We start from the raw sequence: 12,858 nt of genomic DNA, 5'->3' as shown, positions 1-12,858 counted from the left end.
TAAAAAAGGGAAATAAAGGAAAAATTGCTTCAATGGAAAGACAGAACCTATCCCTAAACACTGTACAACCTGATGGCTACTACTAATGGGGATATGTGGTTAAAGTGTAGCAGACACAATTTTTGCAGATTACTAAACTTTCTGCTATAGTCAAAAAGCTGGGCATCAGTCAATATCAAACTTTGGGTGGGACGCCATGATGCAAGAACTTTTCTGCTTCCCTTTGCCTGACTGATTACTCCAATAGGGTCAACAAACACCCTAAAATTGGCATTATAGACCACAAGTACCTTAAACAGTACCTCAGAAGGCAAGCTATATAAATCAGAAGCCACTTCAGCTGCACGGTACACAAAACCTGTCCTCTTTTAAATAAAGAAAAATAGAAGAAGGACTACTACCTTTCAAAGCACAGTAAGAACACAAAATAGCTAAAAACCTACTAAAATCTCTAAACTGGTGCCAATAAACCAAAATCATGAGTGAGAGGAAGGGACCTTGGACTGAAAAGATGAACGCAACAGACAAGATGGGAAGCGATGAAGATGACGAAGCAATGTACATGTAGAGCTTGCGGATCACCGGCCCACTTACACAAGTTCAGAGGTGACAGATCGGCAGGCCACTCGCTGGCCGTGAAGGTGGGATGCTGAGGCTTGCGTTGCATTGTTGGAGACAACCCACTGAACGGGTGGGGTCTGGAGGGGGAAGAGGGAGGACGATGCGAGAGGAGCTTGTCCGAGGAGTTGGGGCTTCCAATTCTGTTGGCCGATCTGGGGCAGTTCCCTGTGGCCAAGATCTCCCTCAGGGTGTCGATGGGCGAGCCGTTGACATGCCACTCTGTGACGCCCATCTGGCGCAGGTGGGAGCGCGCGTGGCTCGACAGGCCCTTTCGGTTCTCAAAGAACTCGCCGCAGAACTCGCAGCGGACTTCTTCCGAACTTGGGGCTGAGGAAGGAGGGGATGACAAATAAATGGATTGCCATAAAAAATAATAATAAAAAGGGGGGGCATGGGGTAGTAATAGGATTTCCACATTCTCAGGTGGCTTAACCTATACTGATAAAACATGATGCCCACAATAATTTACACATTTGTATTAGTCGGGTTCCTATGAGAAGAGGAGCGCGGAAGTGCCCTCATCACCCGCAGCCACCTGTATAAAGCAGAGGTGGGCGCCGCACGAGACACCACAAGCATAGAGATTCAATAGTAAGTAGCGAAGCATAGCGTTAAGTCTCCTCTCCGGCATCAGTACCATAGATAAAAAATGAATAAATTAAAAGAACACCATCTGCAAGCAGAGAAAGCGATACAGGAACTGAAGGGTAAAGCCAAGGTGCTCTCCTAAGCCATGCAAGACAGGGTGCAAAAACAGAAAAAATATATACAGCATATTACTGCACAATCTAATGCATGTGCTGGCGACTTCCACAGTATATTATAGAGCGTCTTAAATTACTTGTCCCCAAAAAAGTTGGTAGGGCCCAATTTCAGGGGTCAATACAACCTCATGTCCCATCGCAGCGATCGATTGATTGCCACAGGTCTGCCTCCAGGTAGTCAGTCACTGAATGAGAAGGGCATTATAACACTTATAAATAGGTGACTATAGGTGGCTTTGTCAAGTCACAAAGTGGGAGCTGCTCTATGGTTTGGAAAATAGAGTGACATGTGAGCGATTCGCCCCCTCTATGATGGCTATAGATCCGAACCATCAGACAAACCCCGATTACAGGGAGCAGAAGATGCTCATAGTGATTTGCTTTGTAGGCCAGTTAGCGCCTCGGTGGTGGGGATGATGAAAACGGCTTGCTGTATGCCAACTGCATGTGGTGTGGTGGCAGCAATCATATGGTGGGGAGCCCCTATATCACACATGTTAAAGTCTGGCTCGCGGGCCAAATCTGGCCTACAGGGTGATTATTAGTGATGAGTGAGCATGCCTCTTTAACCCTTTTGGCGAGAACGCTCGGGTACTCGCCGAGTATTTTGGCATGCTCGGCGTTTCATTCATTGTTGCCGTGCCTGAAAGTGTCATGGCTGTTAGCCTGTTCGCCAGGCTGTCTATCTTTGCATGTGTCACAGCTGTATAACAGCCGTGACACTTGCAGGCGCAGCTACAATGAATGAAACGCCAAGCACGCCAAAATACTCGGCGAGCACCCGAGCGTTCTCACTGAAAGGGTTAATGAGACATACTTGCTCATCACTAGTGATTATATTTGGAACTGCCCCACTATAGAGGACTATGTGGGGCCCATTCTACTGTGTGGAGAGCTATGTGGGGCCCATTCTACTGTGTGGAGAGCTATGTGGGGCCCATTATACTGTGTGGAGAGCTATGTGGGGCCCATTATACAATATGAAGCACTATGTGGGGCCCATTATACTGTATGAATGACTATGTGGGGCCTATTATACTGTAAGGAGCACTATGTGGGGCCCATCATACTGTGTGGAGGGCTGTTAATACATATCAAGGTTGGCCCGTGACTTTAACTTTTTTTATTTTGGCTCTCTCTCTATTTGAGTTTGACATCCCCGCCCTATACCTACGAGCATCTTATGAACTGTCCTTAATAGTGGATCTATACGTCGGTGACATTTATGGGTTCAATGGCAGCCCACACTCTTAGCAGGAGTCTGTATAAGCCACGACTACACTCTGCCTTCTGGGATAGCCATTAACACTAACATAAGAGGGGTCCGTGCTCCTGAGTGCAGAACCGGAGCTTTCCCAACAGTACAGAGACTTTGGGGTGGATGGGTTAAAAGCCAAAACATTGCACAGGCAATACAATTAGTTGCAGAAATAAGAAAGTCAGTGTAAGCAGAACACATTATATATATTTATATAAAGCCCATACAGTACAGGAGCATAAATCAGTGCAAAATCTCCAAAAAGCAAAAACCATGCGGCAGAGGGGAAAAATGCTACATATTAATAATGACACAGCAAAGATCTGGTGACATAAAAGTACAGATAGCACTGCCCTAGCTACAGAAATGGTGTATTCACTGCTGGCTCAGAGGAGATATATACAGAGTAGCTATAATAATGGAGTAATAATTCACTATCACCACTAACAAAATCATTATTACTTACCGCCCCGTGCCGATCCAGCGTTCCATTTCTGCCAGTTCTTTGTGGATGCGGTTGCACGTGGCGTCACATTGACAGCAGATGACCACCGGGCTCAGCGGTCATGACAAATCAGACGGCGCGAGATTGCTTTGTCGAATGTCACCACTGCAGCTGTGTCCACAAAAAACGACGAGAAGCAGCGGCACTGGAGTGGCGTAAGCAACAATGATTTTGGTGTCTTTATATAAATCATGCCTTTACACAATTGAGAGTAGCACCCTTTTAATCTAAATGCAATGGTGAGGTCTCCTGTTACTTTATATCCACTACATGAAACCTACTGATTACTACGTCACTGAAGATCTCCGCCATAGGGCTGCCTGGATTTCTGTATATTGCAGCCATATACACAGGACCACTGCTAAAAATTCTGCTACGTATAAATATACCCTTTTAATGGAAATTAGGGTTTCAGAACAGCCCTGGAGTCTACACATATCTAGTATGTCGCCTTCCTACTATAAAGCATGGCTATCACCTACTACCCCTCCCCCCCCCAGTGACAAGGTTAATACACAATAGCGATATGACGAGAAGCCATAACTTCCTTACTGGTGGGGATCCAACTATCGTGTCCTCTGAGTTTTTGGCCATACACAACATATAAACCTATCAATGCTCCATTAATGAGAGGTAAACCATGGTATAATGAAAGCCTACACTCCAGTTCCTTCAGCTAAAGTGACCCATCACCCTACAGTGCTCTCTATATAAGGCAATTTATAAGGGTGGCATCACCTGCTGAAAGTCTCCAACCCGCCATCCATCATGATACCCAACGGCTGCAAGATTTTGAAACCGAGTCATTCGGCCATTGGGCTTCATGGTGGGCACAGGTTCGGACACCTTCAGCCAGAGTGTGGCATCACCCTACAAAGCAAAGATACATCAAATAATCAAGGACTAAAAGTTTATCCAGACAGTAAGCAACGTGTGGACGTGCTCTTGTTGCCTCCTAGATGGCCTCCTCCCCCTTAACAAGATGGCCATAAACTAAACTCAAGCACGGAAGAACTCACACCCTTCCCACTCATCCCCAAGACTAAATCTGACAATATTTGTGGCGTCTTTCCTGATGTAATAGGCAGACAGTGTTATACTTACATAAATTAAGTGGAGTCGACACATTTTTTGGTGACCAGTAAGCCTCCATACTGGGTGGAGGAGACATCTTCAGCTTTTTAGTCGGTGGGGCATGGGATGGAGATGGCCTTGGATGAGCGAGCCCCAGCATGGAGGGCTTGGGTTGGTGAGAAGACCCCATCTTGCGTACCAGATCTGGCTTTCCATGGGAGCGTCCAATCTCCACTAGTTTGGTGCGGGGACCAACATCAGATGACAGAATATGGGGGGCACCGGCTTCTACTATTTTAATATGGGTGCTGTTTCCTGACCCACTGGGACATTTGAAGTGTGCCGAGGTCTCTATCGGTCCCGTGCTGTCAGATAATTTCCGGCTGCTCTCTGCCAGCACAGAGCGAGGAATGCCATCAGACATCTCGCTAGAAGCATCATCGTTCCCTTTGTTGGCTCCTTCACCCCTCATGACGAGCAAGCTGGCTTCTTTTTCTCTTGGCGGGCTTTGCTCTGTGCCAGGTTCTTTGGCTGTGTCATCAGCAGGAGCTTTGGTAGGACCACCGTCATCAGACGGCACGTGCCCGGACAGTTTCTTCTTGAACTCTTCGCTTTTGACTAGAGAGTTGAGAGCCGCAATTGGGGAGCCTTTGGCATCCGGGTCGTTCACTCCCAAGTGGCGCAAGTGAGCGCGGGCATGGCTGGATAAGCCCTTTCGAGTCTCAAACCAAGCACCACAAAACTGACAGTCATTTTCTCTGTTGGTTTCACCTTCTACAGCTGTGAAATGAAGGAATGACACAGGAACGAAGAAGAAAAAAAAAAATCACAGACAACACAAACGAAATGAGGAAATGGGTGAGAGATGAAAGATGATGCATGGAAAACGTATACACACACACAATTAAAAAAAATATACATATAATAAAGTGTTTATGGACATAAGGAGGAAGGAAATAATCCGAGGAGGAAACATGCAACAGAAGAGATGATGAGAAAGGATGGAAACAAGGAAAGAAGAAAGGAATGAAGTAAGAAAGGGGCAAGATAGGCTGCATAGTACAAGAGGTGCCTGCATCAACCCACCCAAAAGCCATGAAAAATATAAGGACGACGTCCCTTCCCTTGTGGCCAAAGTGGCCCCCAACACCACTCACTCAGATTCAGAGGCCCGTCCTCCTCCCCCCATTGGGTCTTGGGGGATCCCGGCTGGGGGCTGGCCACCTTCTTGGCCCCCAATAAACTCTCGTCTTTCGGCAGCTTGCCCTGTTTAGCCAGCTCGTTCAGCAGGTCAATGGGCGCCCCACTGCTCTCCGACTCTGGCACCCCCAAGTGCCGCAGGTGGGAGCGTGCGTGGCTGGATAGGCCCTTCCGGGTCTCGAAGCATGCTCCACATAACTCGCATGTGGTGGAACCTGGGCCTGGCAGGAGTACCAATCACAAACTGAATTACTAAAGTGGGCATGCATTAGCACAATCCACCCAAGAGTATTATGGCTATGAAGCAAATGAGGTTTCTAAGCAATCTTGCGACTAGTGGAAGACATTATACTATAAGCCATGCACACAGCGGCCCACCATGTGATACCGTCTGATCAGCAGTCCGTGCATCATAGCACTCCTCTCGATAAATGCACTGCTGTGTATCAGAGGTACATGGTGGGCAACTTGTCCTCACACTGATGGGGTCTCAGCTACCAGGAGTTGGGAAGAAATGGCCTCGCTTCCTCTGCAGACTATTGACTCATGAAATGACTTCTTAAAGGTTATCAAAGTCATTCTACAAGGAAACCTAAGCCGACAGTGATAGACAGCTGTCAGCCAAACGACTGCATCCCCTTACGAAATTCCTCTGTTATTCCTAGCCACTAAGGTCTTACATGCAATACATGAAACCTGCACGTGTGAACACAACCTTATATATGAAGAGAATTGGCATGTGCTACATAATAAATATCACCTGTGCATAACTACTACCCTTGTGCAAAGTCATAAAAGCCGATAGTACACCCACCATGATGGCCATTTACCTCTCCATTATATGATCATTGACCGGCTGCACTGCCAGAGCACCGCCTGGCCCTACACTACGGGCAAAAGGGTTGCAATTTTCCTGTTAACCAGTCACTTGACTTTCCAAGAGAGTAACGTTTCACTCCCCCCCCAAAAAAAAGTGCGGCCGACTTTAATGGCCACATAGTTTTGCAGGAGGAACACTTGTTCCCACTTAAAATCAATTGCTTGTTAAACAATCATAAAACTGCAGCGGTAATTTTGTGATTGGCCTCCTTATCCTAAGACAGCTGTGAAGTTATCAGGAGCTGGGATGTGAAGCCACGCACCCGGTTATGTCCCCGTCCTTGTGAGGAGATGAGCGAACGCAGCCAACGCTCCCTTTAGGAGCCCTATTCTTTAAGTGAAAAGTGACAGGAGACCCTGAGCAAATAATGACCTGAAGAGAAAAGAGGTCTACATCATGTGCAAGTGCATACACCTTGGACACCAGACTAAATTACTGACCTAAACTATACTGCTCATTCTTACACGTACAATAAAAGAAAAATTACATAAATAATCTCATTGCATTTCTTATAAATGTATGCCATTTATCACTTCTTGTTGGAAACCCTTAAACCATACAATGGGAAATATGGAAAAAGCCAAAAAAAGCTGTAAATTATGCACTTCTGAAAACTGGAAGGGGGGGGGGATTACAATGGCCCTTAAAAATGTGCATTTTCAGAAAATTTTTGACATTTGAAAAATTTTGATTGGTGGAAACTAGGTGTGGACAACCAGGCAGCTCGCTAAAATAGAGACGGCTGCTGTTCACTTTCTATTAAGCGCGAGTCCACCCTTAAAAGGAGAGCAGCGCTTAGTCTACGGCCCCACTATCAGTATTCGGTCAGTATTTTCTCTCAGGAGTGGGAGCCAAAACCAGGTGAGGAACAATCAGAGAAAATGTATAATAGAAACAAGTCACCAATTCTGCATTTATCACCCACTCCTGAGAAAAAATACTGACCGAATACTGACTAAATACTGATAGTTGGGCCGTGGCCTTAAGGTGGGCACCTAAGCGCCTTTATATTGGCCATCAGTAAGAGTCTCCTCACTTGGTCCCCACCTGTTCCCCTAATCAATCAAACTTCAGATGGGTCACCGTGACCTTCCAAAAGTTTTCTGAAAGTCTTACACCTTAAGGTACAACTCAATCATCTCCCCATTAGCGATAGAAAAGTTGTCAACTACTTGTAATGTTAAAAGTGGAGATGTCAGTAATACTATATAAGAGGGTTAAAAACAAGCAACAAAAAAAGAAACAAGAAGTCATCTTAAAGGAGTTGTATCAAGTTTGTATGTTATCCCCTATCCTTGGGATAGAGCTTAATTTTCCGATCACTGGGACACACCGCCTTCCTCCTACTGATCCCACGAACGAAGCAGAGGTCAACCATGTGCACACTGAAGCGCCATTATGGTTAATGGGTCTCCCATAAGAATGAATGGAGCGGCAGTGGATCGACCTCCGCTCCGGTCACACATTCTTTAGAGCCCAGTTCTCAGGATGGGTGAAGATCCCAGCAGTCAAATCATCAGCGATCGGGACGTCATCACTTATCTCATGGATAGGGAATAACTTCCAAACTTGAAAAAAAAAAACCTTTAACTAATTTTATGTACGGTAACTAGTTAGAAAGTCAGAGACATAGCTGCGTTTGGCATAGACTTTGTTCCCAGCACATCTATTACATTGGTAGTTGATAAGTGTCTGCTCCTACAGGTCCACACAATCTGATTAATGCTACAAGCCTCATGGGCGACACTTGAGGACTCTTCAAACTTCTACTGCCGTGGGCCATGGCCTGATCTAACCCAATACATCAGATTTCAGGGACAAGTCTTATGACTACAAGAAATTATGAAGAACCACTACTGCCCACTGACAGTTATGGCTTCATTAGGCCGGCTCCACATGTCAGACATCCACAGTCCAGGTATGGAGTAACCGCAAGTCTCGCCACCCAAACTCAACAGCCTCATATGCCCCCCAGAATTTAGGTCAGGAGCTCTGAGTCTGCTCCGGACATCACGGTTAGTACACGGACCATGAGTGTTGGACATGTGAATCCGGCCTTGAAAGGACTGCCAGCACAGAATGACTGTTCAAACCAAGTACAGGCGATTGGTGCTTCATGGTGATGACTAACATTTATATACACCTTCCCACCTGCTTGTTTTGCATCTATCTCCTCACTTCTCAGGCTCTATAAAGCCAGAGCTGTCAATCAAATAAGAAGGCGGGTGGAGATAAGAGGGAAAACAAGCAAGTGGGGAGGTGTACATAAATAACTGGCCCCGCCATGAAGCTCCGGGCGATGGGACTTCGTTTGGACAGTCGTTCTGTGCTGACAGAGTCTCTTTAAAGGTCCTGTCATACAGCGTCTCCGTGCTGCGGTACAATTCTGGATATAAAGAGATTTTCCCCCCAGCATCATTAAATATGGCAGGAAGATTGAACTCTCTATAAAAATAAGGTATTTCTGGAATATCCATTTGGACCTGCTATAAATCTCTAAATGAAAACGGAACAAACACTTTGGAATAGGAAAGTACTTTGTTTTGTGGAGTCGTGTGATGTATCACATGACTGCTCTCAGCCAGTCAGCAGCTTAGAAAAATAAAACCCTACACATGATGTAGTTTTACTCCACTTTTTGTGCAATTTTGACTCCCGATCAGAGCTGCCGATAGGCTGAAGATAATCATGTGATACATCAGAGGACTCCTCTACATACCGTATTTTTCAGACTATAAGACGCACCTAGGTTTTTGAGCAGAAAAATAGGCAAAAAAAATGTTTTGAAGAAATGTGGCAAAAATATTTAACATGTCTGCTGACACTTATGGGGGAAATCTGCTGCTGGAGGACCCCAGGTTGTGCAACACTCTTGTATGGGGACAGTAGCTTTGCACAACCTGTGTGGCTCTGCAGTTGTTGCCAAACTACAGTTCCCATCATCTCAACCTACCCAAGCATGATGGGAGTTGTAGTTTTGCTACAGCTGCAGGGCCATGTTGACAGGTGGCCCCCGCATTGGAATTTAAAAAGGAGGTTCATCTAAATCCCCACGATTTGTATGAGCTTCCTTCTTTAAATTTCGCCCGTGCGCACATTCATGTCCCAGTGTTATCTAGCAAAATGGCGCTGGGGGCGTCGTATGTTCAAATTAACCTCCAGCGGTCTCCAGTAAAACGGCGACTGCGCAGATTGGGATCTCGACTCAATTATTAGTTAAGATCTCGATCTGCACATGGCCACAATTTTGCTGGAGACTGCCGCCGGCTACCTGCAGCAGCGACCCTGCTCCACAGAGAGCCAGGTAAGCTACATTCAGACTACAAGACGCACCCCCATTTTCCTCCCACATTTTTTTGGGGAAAAGGTGCGTCTTATAGTCTGAAAAATACGGTAAAAGTAAATAGTGCTTTCTTTTCAGCTCCTGTTTAGCACATTGGATGACCTAGTCCGGTATAATACTTGTGCTTTTTGTTGAAACTTTTTTTTTTATCCAAAAGGCAGAAGCGGGTAAAAAAGAATGGAGATGTATGAGAATTTTTTATTTTTTTTTTTACATCCAATTATGCCTTCGGTTCAAAGTTTACATCAAAAATACAAATACAAATCCAGTCTTAGGGCTAGAAGCAGCGGAGCTACAGGGGCCTTATACCTAAGCCAGACGAGACACAGAGGCCACGTACCTTTAGACTCTTCCGTTTTGTCTCCGCTCTGATCCGACGCCATTTTCTCAACCCTGCCCTGATCTGGTTTAGAGATTTGCGGTCGTCCCAGATCTAATGGTGTGCTGTCATCTTCATCTGACAATGCTGAGAAAAGTGTGAAAAGAAGGGAGGGGGTGAGGAGAAAAAAACAAAAACACAGACAATCCAATTATCACCAGCAGTTAGGTATAGTCAGGTAACATAGGAGCGGGAATCAATATCGGAGAAGGGTGGGGGAGGGGTGGGTTAGCGATGGGCTTTCCGCAATTCTTGTCGCTCATAAAAAAGTTTAAAAAATTATGAAAGTTGTGAATGACAAGTGACAGACGCTAGATAACTAATGGCCCCCACACATGGTGCTTTTTCCCTTACACAACATAAGACAGTGACATGCAAGCAGCTCGGCTCTTGTATGGCACAAGCGGGAATGGAGGAGGTCGGAGAAGCTGCATCAGGGTTGTAGGTGACAGGTATAGTGAGTAAACTTCATCTGTACTTAGGTAGGCCGAACCCGCCTATATTGATAAGTTGTTGAATGGATGGGAGCCTCCCGAATCTTTTTGACAAAAGTTGATCCCACGCGGCCAACACTTTTTTTTCTATGAGCCACCGCCATGAGGAGTCTGGCAGTGTCTCTCTCGGGACACGCAGCTATGTAATGTGCGTGGGGGGAGCTTTAGGCAAAATGTATCACCTATTTAGAGAGGAAGGAATCCCAACAATCTGTGAAAGGGACGCTTTATCTGAGCTACGTCCCCTTTATTAACAGGATCATTGGGGGACCCGGAAGTTGGTGCCGGGAAATATTGTTTCTTTCGTCTCAGATGGACTGTGAAGGCTACGGCGGTCACAAAACGACCCCCTCCCAAAATGCTGCTGTGGCCGTGAGACAAGAAGAGGAGTGTTGAGGAGCGACGTTAGTCAGTAGAAGATCATGGATTTTTTTTTCTCGCCTCCCATGGCCTAAGTGGGGAGAATTGGGGATGAAGAGCTAGAATGGAGGGTTACCTATTTACCTATTCAAGCCTTTGAAAAAATACATGTCTAAATGTACCGTAATCCGCATTAACAATACATAATTGGTGGTGACATGATCAGCCACAATTATCTGCAGCTGTAAACTTGCCCGCCATCACACTAGGGGCAAGCAAAATGCATGTCCATTGGGTGAAGGTTTTCAGAACAATAGTCCCTGTATCTGACAGCACATTGGCCGTGTACAGAGGGGGGGGTTTCTGATAACGATATTGAGACAGGGGTAAGCACATTAGTGATCGCTCTGTCCCCCGCTATGTGTAAACAGTCCAGTAATGAAGAACTGAACTGCTTGATATATGACCGATTGGCGCTTGTTAAGGTGCACTGATGGTTCAAAATCTACACGTCCGAATACACCGTAGTTTGGTCGGTATATAAACACCACCCTGGGGAGGACTTACGGCTCCATCAGAAATATGCCATTTGTGCCAGGCGCCAAATTTTGGTCATTTTCTTCATCATGGTCAATTCCATCTATGCACTACACAGCAATAACCTGTGTCTGCTGGAGAGCAACAGGTTGGAAACCAAAGAGACATTACACACAACTCACTCCAGCAGAATCTGTCCTCTTCACCACCAGCAGAGTAACCTTGAGTTACCCCCTACAACTGGCTTCACCCCCTCCCCCATTGTGCAACCAGTTTTCACAGTGAGATCTTATCACTGGTATAACACTGGATCCTGGTGTCACCACTTTACATAAGTCAACACCACAAAGGAGATTATTGTACTACACAGCCCTGGCTTACATCAGCAGTGACACCCCCAGCAAACGAAAACTAGCAAGAACCAGTCAAAGACACAAAGTTAAAGGGTCTTCTGGTGAAAACAAGTGATGTATCCAAAGGATAGGTGACAACTGGGGGGGATCTGACCAGAGACCATAGAACAGAGCGGAAGGTCGGACACCCGAACGTCGCTCCAGTCACTCTCTGAGGGGCTGCCGAAAAACCTGATGGCAGCACTCAGCTGCTCCAAAGGGAACGAGTGGAGAAGCAATCAAGAATACGCACTGCCAAGCCATTCTAGCGGGAATTAAGGCTCCCCAATTCTGGATACGCATCGATCAATAAGATATAGTGGACAGGCGATAACATGTTTAACAAGACAACCCTTTAAAGATGACCTTTCACCAGTCTGAGCATGTTAAATCGGCCACATCATGGCATCTCTGGTAACATCCCGGTGGGCCGATCATAGCCTTATAATTTGTGTCCACAATGCAGAAATGCTCCGGATTTTTCCTGAGCGTTTCCGCATCTCCCAGAAAAAAAGGCATGTGGATTGTACATGAGTTTTTCCCGCCAAGTAGAAGCGTTTGTCAAGCGTTTTTTGCATACAATTCTGCATGCGGGTTATCAAGACCTTTTCCAAGCGATTTTAGCATCACTTGGAAAGTGCTTTACAACTTGATCCATGCAACCGGCATGGATTTATATAGTGTGACCAAGTTAATAGTTGAAAAAAAGAATAAAAGTGGTAAAAAATAATAATAAAAAAAAAAAACACACATATACTCATGTTTCGATGGGCCCTGGTCTCCTCCTCCGGTGCGTCCGGTCTTCCCGATGTCTCGCGATTGTGTAAAAGGACCTTCTATGACGTCATTTAGTCATGTGACAGGTCACACGACCACCAAATTCGGCGGTCGCGTGACCTGTCACATGACGTCATGGCAGGTCCTTTTAGACCATCGCGAGCTGCTGGGGAGACCGGACGCATCGCTATGGAGACCAGGGGCCATTAGAAGGTGAGTATAATGTATATTTTTTTATTTTAATTCTGTTTTTTTTAATAGGTACTATCGTACC

The 12,858-nt window shown here is 45.8% G+C and overlaps 1 protein-coding gene across 6 annotated transcripts in view; it reads right to left on the bottom strand.

The window, feature by feature from the left end:
- Positions 1-12,858, bottom strand: part of WIZ (WIZ zinc finger) — a 72,625-nt gene that overhangs the window by 10,646 nt on the left and 49,121 nt on the right. For 3 of the 6 annotated variants that reach the window (XM_073653895.1, XM_073653896.1, XM_073653897.1), the window contains 4 exons: positions 9,986-10,111; positions 5,380-5,643; positions 4,253-5,002; positions 595-948 (listed from right to left, as the gene is read on the bottom strand). In XM_073653895.1, coding sequence (XP_073509996.1) covers positions 595-948; positions 4,253-5,002; positions 5,380-5,643; positions 9,986-10,111 — 1,494 coding nt within the window. The remainder of the gene's footprint in view (positions 1-594; positions 949-4,252; positions 5,003-5,379; positions 5,644-9,985; positions 10,112-12,858) is intronic. The other 3 variants (XM_073653900.1, XM_073653899.1, XM_073653901.1) reach the window with 3 other exon arrangements.

The sequence above is a fragment of the Phyllobates terribilis genome, unplaced genomic scaffold (assembly GCF_046119375.1).
Source record: "Phyllobates terribilis strain yellow unplaced genomic scaffold, ASM4611937v1 Scaffold_11__3_contigs__length_659146591, whole genome shotgun sequence".
Classification (NCBI taxonomy): Eukaryota; Metazoa; Chordata; class Amphibia; order Anura; family Dendrobatidae; genus Phyllobates; species Phyllobates terribilis.
This window is presented reverse-complemented; position numbering and strand designations above follow the sequence as displayed.